General features: G+C 42.0%; 1 protein-coding gene across 1 annotated transcript in view; it reads left to right on the top strand.

Moving 5' to 3' along the window:
• Positions 1-297: 297 nt before the first annotated feature.
• The window catches only part of cUnh12orf56 (chromosome Un C12orf56 homolog), a gene marked incomplete at its 5' end in the record, with an annotated part of 31,471 nt that continues 13,180 nt past the window's right edge, over positions 298-18,588 (top strand). The window contains 7 exons of the mRNA XM_080022672.1: positions 298-588; positions 6,573-6,750; positions 7,668-7,725; positions 16,431-16,638; positions 16,846-17,004; positions 17,239-17,321; positions 18,067-18,211. Coding sequence (XP_079878798.1) covers positions 298-588; positions 6,573-6,750; positions 7,668-7,725; positions 16,431-16,638; positions 16,846-17,004; positions 17,239-17,321; positions 18,067-18,211 — 1,122 coding nt within the window. The remainder of the gene's footprint in view (positions 589-6,572; positions 6,751-7,667; positions 7,726-16,430; positions 16,639-16,845; positions 17,005-17,238; positions 17,322-18,066; positions 18,212-18,588) is intronic.

Genomic DNA, 18,588 nt, shown 5'->3' with positions numbered 1-18,588 from the left:
GGCCCCCCCGGGGCGGCCCGGGTACCGCCCGTTGCCATGGAGAGAACGAGGGATCAGTCAGCTCAGCGCGCGGCTTGGGAAGAATTGTTGAGATGTCAACTTTGTGAAGAGAGAAAAGAAATAATACAAATATGACGAATTAGGAAAAAAAAACTCTTGAGGAAAGTCTGCAAAACAGTTGCCTTTTTTTTGGGGGGGGGGTGGGTCGACGAGCAAAACAAGCAGCGCAGCAGCGCGCCGCTCCGTCCCCGACTCCCCCCTCCCCGAGTGCGTGCGGGCGTCCGCGGCTCCGGGTGCATGGCCGGCGGGGCGGCGCGGGGGAGCGGCGGCGGCGGCGGCGGCGGCGGCGGCGGCGGCGGCGCGCTCCTCCCGCGGAACAGCAAGCTGGACTCCTTCCTGAAGCGGAACACGGAGCGGGACGTGTACGAGCGCATCCGGGCCTCCGAGCCGTGCGTGGTGGTCTCCGAGCGGGTCAAGCGGGTGTACATGCACGTGGTCCTGAGCGACGAGCGCGTGTACCTGGCCCAGTACCCGCCGCGAACGCTCAGCGACGCCGTCGCGTTCAGCCAAATCAGAGACATTGAGCTGGTGAGTTCAGAAAAACAACAACCCCCCCCCCCCAAAAAACCCCATCAATAGGCTTCTTTTAAAGAAAAGACACTATAAGTGTGTAGAAAAGTAACACAAGTATATATAAATCTGATGGTGGGATTGTGTTATTACGTTTCATATACGCGATAACGTGTATGCATGTATTAAAGCAATTACATTATTTACCTTTTTATTGTGCGTGTGCAGAATGAAAGCGGTAAATGGTCGACCATCAAATTGAGCGTCTTTAACTTTACTTGTCGTTGCTATGCTTCCAAATGGGAATGGATGGATGGGGATGGTAACATAGATATTTGTCTACAGAGCTGTGTTTTGCTCTTTTCCTGATTGATTGAGTGATTGGTTTATTTTCGTTTACTTGTTCGATGTAATTAACCAATCTGCTCGGTACCCATCCTCAGGCGTCGCCACCATAGTATGTAAGTAAGTAGGTCAGTTTTATTCATTAAGCGCCTTTCAAAATCAGCGTTACAAGGTGCTGTGCAATAAAGACATTAAAGAAAAATAGAAATCAAAAATAGAAAGAAAGGACCGAAATATAGAAAAGGACAATATAAAACATAAAAAAAAGTTTAACCATTGTACAAACAATACAGTAGACTGGTGGTGTTTCAGGTAAGGATTCAGTATCTAATGATTTCCCCAAATCCGCTAAAATACGCAACTGGGTTAGGCTGGGCATTTCAACCTTTGACTGATATGTGATCCACTTGAACAGAAGTATTATTGGTTTTTTTTTATCTAGTCAGTGACAAGTTGCAGCAGAGTGGTAAGTTTCTCAGTAGTAAAGCGTTCAGCGAGGTTGTGCAATGAACAGTTATACTAAGGCCTGGGTAGAAAACAAATGAACCTATGCTTCAAATACAGCAACAGTTTACACTAAATGTAAAGAAATGGGCTCTTCTACCATTGCTAAATTCAAAAAGTAAGCATCATTCTCAGAATAGTATCCTGGCCACTCAAGGTTCTTAAAAGAGATTCTCGCTTCAAGACTACATAACGTACATACGTACATAACATAGATAAACCTGTGTTTACTAGAGCTGTTTGGATTGGGTGTGTTACCAGTTAAGACTGAAGTTACTCGTATTTTGGCTTGTTATGTCACATAATGTAGGTTAAAGGTTACAGGATGTCCCGCATCATGTCTGAGTTAATCCTGTCCACGTCACTGTGTTGGATTATGGTATATACTACAGGGCCAGGTGTTCCTGACCGCCGCCTCTCCATGCATCCATGCATAATGTACAGAAAATAAAGCAGTGTTAATTCTGCTCTTATCTAGTTTTAGTTTTTCTCTTAAAAATGTTAAAATATCCGGAAAGAGTACCGTTAAAGTACTGGATCAAATAGTATTAGTAAGAGTAGTGGTACCGTTAAAATCTTAACAATACCCATCCCTATGGAGCCCCATTTCTCTGTGCCCCGTCCCCACATTGTCTTAAAATTTTTTATTTTGATGAACGGGCCATGGCGATTGGGGCGCACTGAGAGCCGTGAACCCAAAATATACTTAATTCCCCTTGTTTATTCCCATATTGATTACCCCATCAATAGGCTTCTTTTAAAGAAAAGACACTATAAGTGTGTAGAAAAGTAACACAAGTATATATAAAGCTGATGGTGGGATTGTGTTATTACGTTTCATATACGCGATAACGTGTATGCATATATTAAAGCAATTACATTATTTACCTTTTTATTGTGTGTGTGCAGAATGAAAGCAGTAAATGGTCGACTATCAAATTGAGCATCTTTAACTTTACTTGTCGTTGCTATGCTTCCAAATGGGAATGGATGGATGGGGATAGTAACATAGATATTTGTCTACAGAGCTGTGTTTTGCTCTTTTCCTGATTGATTGAGTGATTGGTTTATTTTCGTTTACTTGTTCGATGTAATTAACCAATCTGCTCGGTACCCATCCTCAGGCGTTGCCACCATAGTATGTAAGTAAGTAGGTCAGTTTTATTCATTAAGCGCCTTTCAAAATCAGCGTTACAAGGTGCTGTGCAATAAAGACATTAAAGAAAAATAGAAATCAAAAATAGAAAGAAAGGACCGAAATAAAGAAAAGGACAATATAAAACATAAAAAAAAGTTTAACCATTGTACAAACAATACAGTAGACTGGTGGTGTTTCAGGTAAGGATTCAGTATCTAATGATTTCCCCAAATCCGCTAAAATACGCAACTGGGTTAGGCTGGGCATTTCAACCTTTGACTGATATGTGATCCACTTGAACAGAAGTATTATTGGGTTTTTTTAATCTAGTCAGTGACAAGTTGCAGCAGAGTGGTAAGTTTCTCAATAGTAAAGCGTTCAGCGAGGTTGTGCAATGAACAGTTATACTAAGGCCTGGGTAGAAAACAAATGAACCTATGCTTCAAATACAGCTACAGTTTACACTAAATGTAAAGAAATGGGCTCTTCTACCATTGCTAAATTCAAAAAGTAAGCATCATTCTCAGAATAGTATCCTGGCCACTCAAGGTTCTTAAAAGAGATTCTCGCTTCAAGACTACATAACGTACATACGTACATAACATAGATAAACCTGTGTTTACTAGAGCTGTTTGGATTGGGTGTGTTACCAGTTAAGACTGAAGTTACTCGTATTTTGGCTTGTTATGTCACATAATGTAGGTTAAAGGTTACAGGATGTCCCGCATCATGTCTGAGTTAATCCTGTCCACGTCACTGTGTTGGATTATGGTATATACTACAGGGCCAGGTGTTCCTGACTGCCGCCTCTCCATGCATCCATGCATAATGTACAGAAAATAAAGCAGTGTTAATTCTGCTCTTATCTAGTTTTAGTTTTTCTCTTAAAAATGTTAAAATATCCGGAAAGAGTACCGTTAAAGTACTGGATCAAATAGTATTAGTAAGAGTAGTGGTACCGTTAAAATCTTAACAATACCCATCCCTATGGAGCCCCGTTTCTCTGTGCCCCGTCCCCACATTGTCTTAAAATTTTTTATTTTGATGAACGGGCCATGGCGATTGGGGCGCACTGAGAGCCGTGAACCCAAAATATACTTAATTCCCCTTGTTTATTCCCATATTGATTACCCTCATTGAAATGTTATCCCTGTGCATTTTGTGAGCTTCTATCTGTTTTATCTTGTTATTTTAATGCACACTGACTGAAAAAAACCGCCAAAAACAACTGCTTGAATTGAAGTATCTCAGTCGACTGGCGGGTTTCCGACTGATGATTCAACTCGTCCACTTTCACGGGGCAGCCCTAGTATTGCCTTGGACTATACGCAACCTCAGCCAGTGAAGACTCTCAAACGCTCAAAACGGCAATTTTTTATGGTTCTTTAAAATCTCCTTAATAATATGTCTTTAATATAAATGTTAAACACAAAAGAACATAAATAACTATCTTTTTAAGTAAAGGTGTTTATTCTTATTGTCCCTGAAAATGACTAGGAAAAAATTTATCAAGGAGGCATAGTGTCCTTTAATCAAATTTAATTTCCATTGATGATGAGTTGGACTCACCACATTCAATTCCCGGACTTCCCAGCAAACCTGAAAAACACTGGTCTCTGACTTGACTTGAACTCCACAAGCTTCGGTCTCTGACTTGACTCAAACCCCGCGACCTTCGCTCTCTGCCTCAAACACGAGGTCTTGACTGTAACACTGAGTATATTTTACATTCAACTGTCGCAAGTATTGAAATTGGTCTTAACAAGCACAAATGCTCAAAAATGTTTTGCATTTGATGTGTTACTGGATAGTTGGCTTGGACCGATATTCGATAATATAGAATATTGTGATATTTGCCACCATATGCAATATTTTCGCAGTATTTAAATATCGCCCCTCCCCCCGTCAGTCTGTGGGACCATGGGGAGCGACAGACGGAGCTCATTCACTTGTGCGCATAAAGAGATTGTACAGAGAGTGGATGTATGCGCGCCGCGGCCCAACATCAAGGAAGCAGATGGAGGATTTGGACGTGGTGGTGGGGATGGTGAAGTTGCAGTTCCGACGGCACAGATGATGTGTGAGCTCCTGATGGGTCTACTGCGATCGGTGCGCCAAAACAGTGTGTTTTTATGTTGTGCAACCGTGCGTCATGACTCTGTCACTGCCCCCCCCCGGCCCACCCCAACAACGACGACGATAATATCGTAACATTTTGGATGTCGCCCAAGCCTACTGGATAGTACACTTGTCGGAAATAATACAGCGTGGCAGGTGACATGGTTAAGTGTGACACTGGGAGTTCTGCTGCTGTAAAAATTCATAGTAATTGTGAATTTATTGATCAGCTTGAGCTGATGCAGCACCAATAAGCACAGGCACTTATTGGTGCTGCATTTGATAGCTGGAAGGAGTTGAGACATACTTAACACATGCAGACATTCAGGGAATATGTATGGGAATTGGAGTTAAACAGCGGTTGAACATCGGGTTGGTGCCTTTTTTAATTTTTTTAATATTTACATATTTGGGACAAATGTCCCGAGCTCAGTTCCGAACTTTGGGACCTGTGAAGACCTCTAGTCTGGTATCGGTGCACCAATAATAAACAATGCAATATGTTAGTACTGGGCCGTATGACGTTTGATATACCGGTTTTAATTACATATACCGGATATCTGAAACAATTGCTGTAAGTCTTCAATAGGCTGCAAAATATATAATGTTTGCAACGAACTGCGCTACTGTGTATTGAGAGTGGATCCCAATTAACTGTGTACTCTTCTTACTAACGGTTATAACTTTATAACACAACAATTAATAACTCACAACTAACATCAGAAAACACCATGGCACACAACAATTTGTGCCACAAAGAATTTGTAACACCTATAATTATACATTTACAAAATGACACTGCCGAACAGCATGCTGGGTACAGCTCGCAGCTGGGAGGGGCTCCGTCGTGGCTACAGTGACGTAACATTCAAGAACAGAAAAGAGAGAAAGAGTGACCGGAGGAGGAGATTATGCACTAGAAGAACTTGTGCCCAACAGCTGTGTCTGCTGTTTGGAAGTTTTTTAGGTTTTAAAAAATCCGACGTAGACCAAAAGCCTGTTTATTGCGAAGTTTGACGACTCACTGTCGTTAGCAACCTACTTCATCACCTCAGAAAATGTCTGTTGGAATACCAAAAGTGTTTGCGATTATGGATGGCGTAGTGCCCGTGAAACAGTAAAGCCAAAGGGTCAGACATCACTTGCAAGCGGTGGAGCGACATTATGAACGCAATAACAATCCACCTATGCAGGGACACGGTAAACAAATAAATCTATTTATTTTTAAGTTCTACTTTTTACTGTGTTGAGGTTTGCACAATAAAAATTTGCAGTTTTTGCAGTTTCATGCTGATTCCTTCATATTTTTGTATAATCTTTTGGGGCCAAGCAAATCCTACAGCAATCAAAGCCTTCAGTATACACATTTTTATGACATTAAAATGTTTTTTTATAGTCTATGTACCCCTGACAGTAAAATAAGCCACTCTGAACCTATATAAGGCCCAGTAATGCAAAAAATAATAATACCGTGATATACTGTGAAACTGCCACTACAATATGTCCTTCACCCATACCACCCAGTCCTTCTTGGTGTACCACCACACGTGGAAACATCTTCTGCCCCTTCCTTTGTTGAAGATTTCCAAGCCCAGGTGTCTTCCATCACGTAGAAGCTGTCGCTATTCTTCAAATGAAAGCCCTGCAAAGTTTTGAAGACGCACAATGCAAGGCATTTCTTAGCGTGCGCTCAAACTTTAGAAGTTGACGTGATGACATTAAGTGAGGGCATGTAGGGTGTAAGAAAGGATATGTATTCTCCAGTCATAATGTACGTGTGACCCAAGCCGCCAGTCAAACTGTCTGTCACACCCAGGCTCCGTACAGCGCTGACTTGTACTGCCTGCAAGCTCACAGCAGGTGCAGATTTATCTAGCTCTATGTTTAAATCTGGCAGGTCAACGACCTGCCAGATTTCCTGCGAGGGAAGGACAGAGATAGCTCTCAGCACATCCGGGTCGTCTACACAACCACAAAGCAAGTAAGAAGGAGGAGAGATGATTGGCTGAGGAGAGAGAAGAAGGAGGAACTTCCTTCTCCCAGAAACGTACTGTCAGCCCAAAAGGACCTAAGAGGTAAAGACGTTATGTTCCTTTTCCCCCTACATCACCTAGTGGAATTAAGTGGGTGTGCATTTGAGTGTGTTTGCGTGTGCGCCCCACGTGTGTCTCCATTTTCATCTCTGGTGTGGCAAACCTCTAAACCCTATCAAAAACTGTTAAAGAAACACTGAGTCACTGTGAATGCGTGCTTGTCTGTATAACACCAATAGAGATTTAGAAATGGAAAAGTTGAAGTAACTAAATCACAATTATGAAGTGCTGTGATGAGTCATGTTAGGTTGATTGCCAGTTAGCAGTATATTTGTCAGCTTTCAAAAGAGGTGTCACACAAAAAATACACCTAAACCTTGGAGCTCCGGACAATAGAACAAAGTATGGCTGTCAAACAATTAAAAAACAGAACAGAAACAAAATAATCTATCAAAATGAGCAGCCAAGGACTGTCAGGTCATTTAAGAGCAGGTGCGTCCTCGGTTGCAAATACTTTTCCATGTTGAAAGTCTCACTGCTAAACATTTCATGAACCCCAGTCAGTCCGTCTGCCTCCTGCTATGATCTCCCCAAACACCTGATCTGAGCATCATTGAATACTTTGTGGGAGATGCTGGTGTGAAGAGTACAACGTAGATCTCCACCTCCTTCACCTTTCAAAGAACTGGAGGTATTTCTTCTAAATGCTGTAATATCACCTTACACACAGAGCAGGGCTTGTATGACAGGGTAAGAGCTCTTCTGAAGGCAAAGGGTGGCCCTTACTCCCGAATACACACATATGTGAATGGATAACTGTGGATTTTCTTGTTTGTTTGCTCCAATGTGTGGACATTTTGAGGCTCCAAGACTCTAGATATGAAGATGAACCACTTCATATCTATAGAAAGACCTTGTAAGGACGGTGCTCAGATTCGTTTTTGTTCTTCCCCCTCCAGTGGTCGATTCTCTGTTATCCGAGAACCATTGGAGAATATCACCTGAACCCCAGCAGAGGTAGGCATCACATGCACGCGCGCACACGCACACACACACACACACACACACACACACACACACACACACTCACATAACACTCTCCAATGATGACTATTTTACAAAAAGGAGATCGATTATAGATAGGACTAGTGAATGGCACAGGTGATTGTGAATGGTGGATTTTTTATTAAAGAAACATCTATTGTACTGTTTTTAGAGCTCCTTTCAATCTTGTACTATTTATCCATTCATTAATTTATTCAGGCCTTATCTCTGTGCCCCAGACAGCCATGTTGATTTTCTATGTCAACTAAAGAGTGTCGGGGGCCCCTGACTACTTATACAATGCTCCACTTGTCTACATGAGTGCTTTGTCCAGCATAGGTAAAGCAACAGTGGCATCTGTTTGGTGAAGATAGTCGCCTGTTACAAAGTTACAAAATCTCATAGCTTGATAACACTCTTCAGCAGAAATTAAAAAATCAGTAAAAAAAAACTGAGTTCCTTGTTCTATCAACAAAATAAATTTTGCTAAATAGATGACAACAATACAGTAACACTCTGAACAGTGAAACAATATTGTCTGGTTACCTTTGTCCGGAGTCAATTCTTATTCAGACAAAAAGTTGGGCATATCCTGTGGACTAGGCCCTAGTTTCATGTTTCGTCTTCCATACAATAATACATGATATGTGCTCATTAAAAATAATGCACAGTTACAAGGGATGCACCGATTTATCGCCCATACATTGCTATCAGCTGATATCCGCCTTGTTGACTGCCAAATTGTTATTTTAAACACATGCATCCCTAGCAGCTATAATTTCGGGCAAAGTAGGGAGTGAGAAGGGGAGTGAGAAAGGAATGCGCATCTGGCCCTTTTCCGCAATTACAGGTTTTGTGTAGACAAAGGGGCCCTGTTACTGCATTGTAAGACTGAGCTGTCATGGTGACCTTCATCATGACCGTTCAGTCATACAAGGCATGGCAAGATCCAGCACAGATATAGAACAGAATACAGGAAATATATGGGAACGAGAATGTGGTCATGTGAAAGAAAAAACGTGAATATAGGGATATTTCTGTCACATAATGTACCATGTAATATCCAATGCTGTACTTTTTTGGGATAGGAATTTCATGGGAGTCTCTAAAGTTATCTGTGAGCTTGATCCCTTCTGGAAGGCCTGTATGTGTCTCTGTATGGCTGCGTCAGCAATGGAACCCCTTCAATATCCTTCATTCTTATTTTTAAATGTTTTTATTTATTTCCTTACCAAAGGTGGGTGGACCGCAATCATCCGCATCCAGCCCCTGCCTCTAACCCCTCTAACACCCAAATGACTGGAAAACTGGAGAACAACAAATGCGTTGACTGGTTCTCCAGCTGTACTTGGTGAAAAAGGTTCATGGACAAACAGAGTTTGTCCATCAAGCTGATCTCTGTGGCTCCCACTAACAGAATGCGTCAGACAGATGTAAACTTGTGCAATTTAAAAACAGCTGTGCACTCAGGTTTAAAAAAGAGCAAAACATGTCTAGTCACTCCAGAGTACTTAAAAAGAGTAAAAGAGTCGGACCGTAAATTGTGACATGTACCCTAGTTTTAAATTCACAAAGAGGGCATTCTATGCTGATATAAGTCCCCTCCTTAAATCACACTTTCTAGCTGTCAGTAGAAATACTGTATATATAGTTTATCCCAATGAAATTCACACACAACCATGATCATCTTTATTTGATATTTAACCTTTTTTTTGGGATTTATTCAGGGAATTCCCATTGAGAACACATTCTCTTTCACAAGGGTGCCCTGAGTGCAACACAAGTCACATAAAGTCAGACATGAGAGAATTGTCGCAAAATACATTGTACAAGATGTTTTGGCAGTAAGCGGACGGACCAAATGCTCACATGAAGCAATGTCACAGATTTTATAAAAGACTGTTCTATCAAATCAAATCTAAAAATTTTAAATTAGAGATTAAACATTCAAAGGGACTTAACACTCAAGTTTTAATTAGTTCTGGAGAGTTTTCCAGTTAAACGGTGCTGAGTAGCCAATGCCTGATTTGCCTAGCCCTAGCCACTCTTGTGATCTAGTTTTGCATCCAGGGGTCTTGAATATTGTGGGAGTCTTTGCCCACAGGTAGGGGGTGCGCCAACATGGCGAGAGTTTTTATTTAGCGTTGAACAGAACGACTCGCTGGCCACACGTCTGAATAATAATTAATACTAATAATGATGATGATGATAATGCTGAGGATGATTTTTGACGCAGGAGGAATGGCGTTCCTCTCTGGCTCCTGGTCAGCTGATGAGCCCGGGTGCCGATCCACTCTGCAAGACAGACAAACATTAAGAAAGCTCCCTGACTCGAGTCGGACCAATCAGCACCGCGCGGGCGCTGATTTGTCCGATTCGAGGCAGCTTGACGGTGCTGAACAGTAGAGCATTGTCATCTGTTTAGAATGTGGTAGCTATATCATTAATGTATATGGTGAACAAAAGAGGTCCAAGGATAGATCCTTGAGGTACTCCTTCATTGAGTAGGAATTATTTCACACCGTCCACTTGTGTTCTGTCAGATAAATATCTTCTAACCAATTACACGCATCATTGTACAAAGCACTGGATGCCAATAGAGGATGGTGCACTGTATTAAAAGCCTTTAACACAATGTTGTTTTTTTTGTCGAGAGATCTCACATGGGCATTGATGAGCAGATAAGTTGCTGAAATGGTATATCCATGAATATTGTTCTTGGATTGGAAGAGACAAAGTTGATTATTCCCTAGCAGTTCAAGAATCTTTGCATCGGAAGACAATTGAAGGTCTGAGGTGTATCGTTATTGACATCAATACATGGCAACACATGGGTAGACTTACATACTTTAGGAATTTTTCCCACGATAAGTGACTGGTAAAATATGTTTGTACCATTGTTTGGAGCTAGCCATTTCAATTAAGCAACAGCAACATGTTTGGACTTCTTAAAGAGGTCACCGGCATCTAAAAAATGTTTTATAAATATAAATATTTATATTTCAGAGCAGGTGTGCTCTGACCTAGCGAGTGGGTGGAGCACATGTGGGGGGTTTAAAACTTTAAAGCTCGTAAATGTCAAAACCACTAAGGAAGGGGTTACGACTATCAACTGTTCCGATTTTTTTTATTTTATTCCATCTTCCATAAAAATGCACATGGTAAATGCTCAGAAAATGATATGGTGGCAGTCTTAGAGAGTGAGTGAGAACCTCCTCGGCTTTTGGTGCTCCAGTCGCAGGGTCTCAGGTGGCTCATGACTTATTCAAATGGAACAGAAAAAAAGTGAGATCACCGGATGCTCATTGGGGGACTCAAAGAGGGTTTATTTTTTAGCTGTTATTAGAACTTTCCGAGGGTGATGTTAAGGTTGTCACTGAGAATGTAAAAATGTGTTTAAAGTTCACTTAATGTAGTATATAAGATTTAGACTATGTAAATAGTCAATCTTAAATGTATTTATTCAGTTATATGTAGTCTTTCTTCTCCATATTATTATTATGTAGAACTATTAAAGTTATATTTAATGAAGACTCTGAATCAGGGCCGGGCCATAATTATTATATATTGGATTGTATTATATTATATATATATATAATGTGTGTGTGTGTGTGTGTGTGTGTGTATGTGTGTGTATGTATGTATGTATGTATATATATATATATATATATATATATATATATATATATATATATATATATATATATATATATATATATATATGTGTGTGTATGTGTATATATGTATATATATATATATATATATATATATATATATATATATATATATATATATATATATAATGTATAAGAAGAAAGTAGACAGGAGTACAAGCTGATGCGGCGCAAGGTGAAGAGAGAAGTGGCAAAGGAAAAGGCATATGACGAGTTGTACGAGAGGTTGGACAGTAAAGAAGGAGAAAAGGAATTTTACCGATTTGCAAGACAAAGGGACCAAGCTGGGAATGATGTACAGCAGGCTAGGGTGATGAAGGATAATGATGGGAATGTGCTGACTAGGGAGGAGAGTGTGTTGAGAAGGTGGAAGGAGTACTTTGAGGAGTTGATGAATGAAGAAAATGAGAGGGAGAGAAGAGTGGATGATGTGGGGATAGTGGATCAAGAAGTGCAGCAAATTAGCAAGGATGAGTTGAGAACAGCATTAAAGAAGATGAAGAGTGGAAAGGCAGTTGGCCCAGATGACAAACCTGGGGAAGCATGGAAATGTTTAGGTGAGATGGCAGTGGCGTTCCTAACGAGACTGTTTAACACCATCCTGGAAAGGGAGAGGATGTCTGAGGAGTGGACAAGAAGTGTACTGGTACCCATCTTCAAGAATAAGGGAGACGTACGGAGCTGTAGTAACTACAGGGGAATAAAGTTGATCAGCCACAGCATGAAGCTATGGGAAAGGGTAGTGGAGGCAAGGTTAAGAGGAGTGGTGGGGATCAGCGAGCAGCAGTATGGGATCAGTTCTGAGCCCTTTCTTGTTTGCAATTTTGATGGACAGGTTAACAGTTGAAATCAGGCAGGAGTCTCCATGGGCTATGATTTTCGTGGATGACATTGTGATCTTTAGGGAGAGTAGGGAGCAGGTTGAGGAGAGCCTGGAGAAGTGGAGGCATGCAGTAGAGAAAAGAATAATGAAAGTCAGCAGGAGTAAGACAGAATACATGTGCCTGAATGGGAGGGAGGGCGGCAAAAAGCTGAGAATGGAGTGGAGGTGGAGAAGGCGGATGAGTTCAAGTACTTGGGGTCGACCATCCAAAGCAGTGGAGAGTAAGGGAGAGAGTTGGAGAAGAGAGTACAGACAGGGTGGAATGGGTGGAGAAGAGTGTCCGGAGTGATCTGTGACAGAAGGGTTCCACCAAGAGTGAAGGGAAAGGGCTACAGGACGGTAGTGAGAGCAGCTGTTGTGTGTGATGTACGGTTTAGAGGCGGTGGCACTGACAAAAAGAAAGGTGGCTGAACTGGAGGTGGCAGAATTGAGGATGTTGAAATTTTCATTGTGAGTGACAGAAGGTATTGGAGGCAGGTGTTCCGCTGTGGCGACCCCTAATGGGAGCAGCCGAAACAGGAAGAAGATTGTATTATATTGTGATACATGATTTTTTTTTTTTTTACTATATGATAGGACCATTTTGCTCATGATATGATGCCAGTAATATTTGTTGTTTTGAGATATACAAACAAAGGCTTGTCATTGAATTTATCTGACCCGTCACTCTAGTGTTTAATTGTCCTTCCAGCACATTACTGTTGTTCTCAGTGTCCCAGTGTGAACTACTGCACTGCATCTCTTGTTGTTCAGATATATAAACAGATACTACCGGGGCTGGTCTCATTTCCTGTGTGTGTGTGTGTGTGTGTGTGTGTGTGTTGGCACACATTCTGAGGATCTGGAGGGCAGAGAAAAGAGGAAATGGAAGCTCATAGTTGGCGTCCTTAAAAATGTGCTAGGTTACAAGAATTGAAAAAAAAGCAAAACTGTTATAAAATGCCTAATAAAAGGTGTGTGTGTGTGTGTGTGTTTTTATAGGGAGTCAGACAGAGAGACAGACAGGGAGAGGAGGGAGAAAAAGTAAATGCTAGGGTGTAAATGTCTTTCCTGTTTATATTGCTGTGTGGTTTACTCCTGGGAGGTCATTAGTGCGAACACACTCTCACACACACACAGGTAAAGGGGACACAGACCATCAGACCATTAAGACAGCTTGATGGTCTGCAGGGACATGACTGCAGCACAATACAAGCATGCAGTGATCAAGGTCATTATGTACAGTTAAGTAAAAAGCGGACTGGTTCCCTTTGAAAATAGCTGCTAATGGTGGTGCTGGTGCTGGATGTTTCACATGTTTCACAGTTTTATTTGGCTTCACTTGTAGTGACTTGACAATTCACTAGAGATGTAACTGTGTACAATTATCTCATAAATGGATTGTACGCTGAAGGGAGAATATGGATTAAAACTACACTTCACTACATTTTATCACGGAAAAGTATCAGTGTAACCCCTCTATAGCCAATATACCTTGCTTTTATCATATTGCTGTTAATAGTGGTAATTAGGGGTTGAGCGATATGTTTTTTTCAGGGCCGATACTGATTATTTGTAATCAAGGAGATAGATCAGCGATATTTGGGGCCAATATATATTTACGCTAAAAATGCATTTTCTTTTGTGTCAAAATTTACAGCAACACAAAATCCAACACAAAAGTTATTTAACATGCCTCTAAAAATATGTTGAATTAATCTTGTTTGCAATGCTGATGGACAGGTTGACAGACGAGATCAGGCAGAAGTCTCCGTGGACGATGATATTCACAGATGACATTGTGATCTGTCGTGAGATTCGGCAGCAGCTTGAGGAGAGCCTTGGAGGTATGCACTGGAGAGAAGAAGAATGAAAGTCAGTTGGAGCAAAACGGAATACATGTGCGTGAATGAGAGGGAGGACAGTGGAATGATGATGCAAGGAGTAGAGGTGGCAAAGGTGGATGAGTTGAAATACTTGGGGTCAACTTTCCAATGTAATGGAGGGTGTGGAAGAGAGGTGAAGAAGAGAGTGTAGGCAGGGTGGAGTGGGTGGAGAAAAGGGTCAGGAGTGGTTTGCGACAGAAGGGTTCCAGCAGGAGTGAAAGGGAACGTTTACAAGGTGGAAGTGAGACCAGCTATGTTGCATGGTTTGGAGGTGGTGGCACTAACGAAAAGACAGGAGGCGGAATTGGAGGTGGCAGAGTTGAAGATGCTAAGATTTTCGTTGGGAGTGATGAGGATGGACAGGATAAGGAATGAGTATATTAGAGGCGCAGCTCAGGTTGACGCGACAGGAGAAGATGCAGAGGCCTGGAAGAGATGGAAACAGATGATCTGCCGTGGCGACCCCTAACGGGAGCAGCCGGAAGAGGAAGAAGAAATATATGTTTAATAAAATACTAGAAAACAGAACATTTCAACATATTTTCAAAAATAAAATGCAGGGAGCTCCTAGCTCCATTTCTTGTGAACTGAATCAAAATTTAAAATACATAAAGTAGCATAAGTAAGTAAATAAGTAAAGTAGCAGCAACGTGGCGCGACGTAGTGTAAAGAAAAGTCACGTGTTACCCAGTAGCAACAATAACATACGAGTGAGAAGTGTCTGCAGTGTGGAATTATTTTAAGATGCAGTGCCCATTTTATTTTCTTACAATAAAAGCATGTAGCTCCTTTTACTGCCTTTTTTGGCAACTTCCAGTTTGTCCAATTCCAACCATCCTATCACGATAATTGGGGTACATTTTGCAGATACAAATCCGATAATAATGCGGGCGGGACATTGAGTCAGACTACAAGCAGAAACCTTTCAGAGTGAGGCGGCTGCATCAGAGCCAGAGGAACGCATTTTATTTATTCATATATTTAGTTATTTTTATCAGCAATCATATCAGACAAAATAACGATTCAGATAATTGGAAAAGTGATGAATATTGGATCTGAATATCGGCCTGGCCCATAATCGGTTAACCCCTTGTGCTTATAGTAGTAATGACTTTGTAATGGAACGCCATCATGGCTGTCTATCCCTTATTTAACTAAATTACATATTCTAAAATGTAAAGATATTATACTTTCATTTCATGCATTACCTGTGATGTTTCCCTTGTGGACTGTGAGGTTTACCTTTTAGAATGAATAGTATTTCTCCCACTACTTAACCCGTTCATACAAATGCTACCATTTCAAATTCTTCTGAATATTTACGATTGGAATTTACCACTTGCATTCGAAGGCAGAGGGGGGCTTAAAGAGGTACATCTGACTTCAGTATTGATGATATGGTCTTTATAGTCAACTTAACACTTTCAGAAACATTTAATGCTCACAAAACGTTATGGGGCAAAATGATAAGTGTCTCCCTCCTAAAATCATAGAGTTGGGCGTGGTGTGTCTTACTTGGATAGTGGGGTTAGCATGTGTGAGAGAGTAACAACCAGGGAAAATGATGATGGTCATGATCATGAAATGATCTGCTGTCTTAAGTTGTCTGTGGTATGTAGTAAAGCAATACACACGTACAAACCATGACCAAATTCAACGCGTGCAACTAAGACATAAAAAATTGTGTTAACATGTACTTTACTATTGAACTATTTAAATGTACTGGAATAGGACAATGTATATTATTTGGGTAATACATTTTCAATTCATGGTGTCTTGCAGACTGAACATTTCAGTTTGGAGAAAAACTTGGAGATTTTTTTTCTTTGAAAACGTCAATGAATCCCACATCGATCATATTGATATTAGTAAATGGTGTTAACAACAAGGGTACAGCTGTTCACAGATGGAAAGAGACATAGAATATATATCTCTCCCTTCCTAGCAATCTGTCTGCCTGCCTGACTGTCTGTCTGTCTCTGAAATAAACATGCAAGCTCCAAAAGAAACATTCGGAGAGTCACTGACAACCGGAGTTAGATCAACATTTGAAAAATTTGAACACATCCCGGAGCCACCCGGATGTGGGGACCAGCACTGCAGCGCGTCACAGCTCTTTGTGTGTGTGCTCATTGAAAAGAGCAGACATCTGGTTTGTTGTTGTCGTTTGTCGGATTTGGTGAAAGCCCGCTGAAGCATACTACATACTGTACATACGCAGAAAAAGCCTGATCCTGATTCCCCTCGTTCTTTAAGGACCCGGGGAGTGAACAGTGAGGATGTAGTCGAGACGGCGCCCACGCGCTCCGCCCCCTGCCGCGACGTCGAGACTCTAGGTCCGGAGCGCTCCCCCCCGCAGCCTTCCCCCGACACCCCCTCCCCATCACTCATCCTCCCCTGGCATCAGGACTCCGTGGACTGCTCTCCTGCAGACAGAAGCCCACACGCCCCCACTGCTGTTCAGGTACGGAGAGGTGATAGAGTCATGTTTCTTTGGAGAAGGTCGTGCCTACTCAAGTTTATAATATGAGCACTGCTAGCAACTCCTGTGTCTGTACGGACAAACTGAAACTCTTGAGCATAAAAAGTACATTATCTCAGGAAACGTGAAATCCACTTAATTTGGAATTTGAAGTTTCCGACCACATCGTTCCGCCACATAATGTCACAGTTATCTGGGAGGAGACTCTCGGTCGTGGACCGCTTGCTGCAGAAGGAGCAGGTGAACGGAGAAGAGGGGGAGAGAGAGGCGGAGCTGCATCTCTACGCCGTGTCACGAGATTCCCGAATATACCACTACCTGCAGAGCTCATGGAACAGCCACGTCATCGTAAGGAGACTCTTAACTGTCCATCTTCTTGTCTTTCCTGTTTCTTCCTTTGTTTGGTTCTTCCTCGCTTCTTTTTACGACACTGCAAACATTGCGTTGCTGTGTGTGTGTGTGTGTGTGTGTGTGTGTGTGTGTGTGTGTGTGTGTGTGTGTGTGTGTGTGTGTGTGTGTGTGTGTGTGTGTGTGTGTGTGTGTGTGTGTGTGTGTGTGTGTGTGTGTGTGTGTCCGTCCAAGAGGTCCACGCTGCTGTTAGACCCTCTCTACAGAAGAATGTGCAGCGTTCCTTTCAACTCTTCCTACAAACATCCTATGATGAGGTACAACCACCCCCCGCACTCATACAGTGTCTTAAAGGGCACCATTGGAAATGTGAATGAAAAAATGTGAATTGAAGTCGCATGTGCACTGGCAAAACTACTCAGGAATTAGCGTGGTTATCTGGCAATAGGACGTTTGAATGAGTCCTATCTTTGAATGAGCAGTCGTCAATATGTCAATTTTATACATATTGGGTCTCTACCCACATGTACGGGTTGAGGGAGGGCGAGGGAATCGTTCGGGCAGTGGAGCGCCAACATAGCGAGGATTTTATTCACAATGTTAACACAAAGGGTCGCCTGCCAAACAGGACGATATACTAAAAGGGATTGACAGAGTTTCTTTCTTGTGGTCGTGCTCCAGACCGCAGGCATTTCCGCATTTACACCTCAGCCCTCCACCAAAATACAGAACAACATATAAGACTCTCCCAGCCGGGTCCGACCAATCAGCGCTAAAGACGCTGATTGGGGCAGACCCGGTAAAGCTGCGCTGCCACGGAGCCAAGCCAGCCTGATCCCCTGCAGACCTGGCTTAACCACGGCCCCTCGTTTGCCACATATTGCATTTGCATTTCATATTTAGAATGAAATGTAAACTAAACATCTGGGTGGGTGAATGAGAGGCATAATGAGAGGCTCTCTGTTTTCAAAGCTCTATTATCTATTAGAAGAAATCTATGAAGAAATACTTATTCAAATGATTGTGATTGTGTTGTTAATGCATTGTCTTTATCGCGTGCAGCCGGGAGCGTACAGCTCACCTGTTTCGGCAGCTGAGTGCCGAGGTGCTCCAGGAGGGACTCGGCCTGGAGAACCTCTACCTGTTACTACAGGAGCTGAGAACCGCCGCCCACCGCAACGTAACTCTGCGCAAACTCTTCTGGGGGGTGAGGCGCTACATTTCAGCCAGCTTATGCCCAGGTTAAGCCCGGTTGAACAGTTGAATCAATTCAAAGTTCCTTGGTGGACACCTTGAGATATTTACAGACTAGACCTGTATTCTTCAGCCGGGTGTTCGCCAACCGTAGGGGGTCTGCGGAGGTAGTGCAGGGGGTCCGCCAATTTTTTTTATGTCAAAATTATTTTTGTGAAAAATCAAAAAATCATATTGAGTATATTGTTTTCATTAATCAGCTTAAATCAGTTGTTAGCACAAGCAGCCAATTCACAGATTATGACCTTTATGGTGCGTTCAAAAAAAAAAATACTGGACTTATAGTAGTCAGACCTGGACTAGATTATAATAAAAAGCCAAAACAGCTTC

The sequence above is a fragment of the Zeus faber genome (genome assembly GCF_960531495.2).
Source record: "Zeus faber genome assembly, chromosome: 21".
Taxonomy (NCBI): Eukaryota; Metazoa; Chordata; class Actinopteri; order Zeiformes; family Zeidae; genus Zeus; species Zeus faber.
The sequence above is the reverse complement of the archived record's forward strand: the minus strand, read 5'-3'. Positions and strand labels throughout refer to the sequence as shown.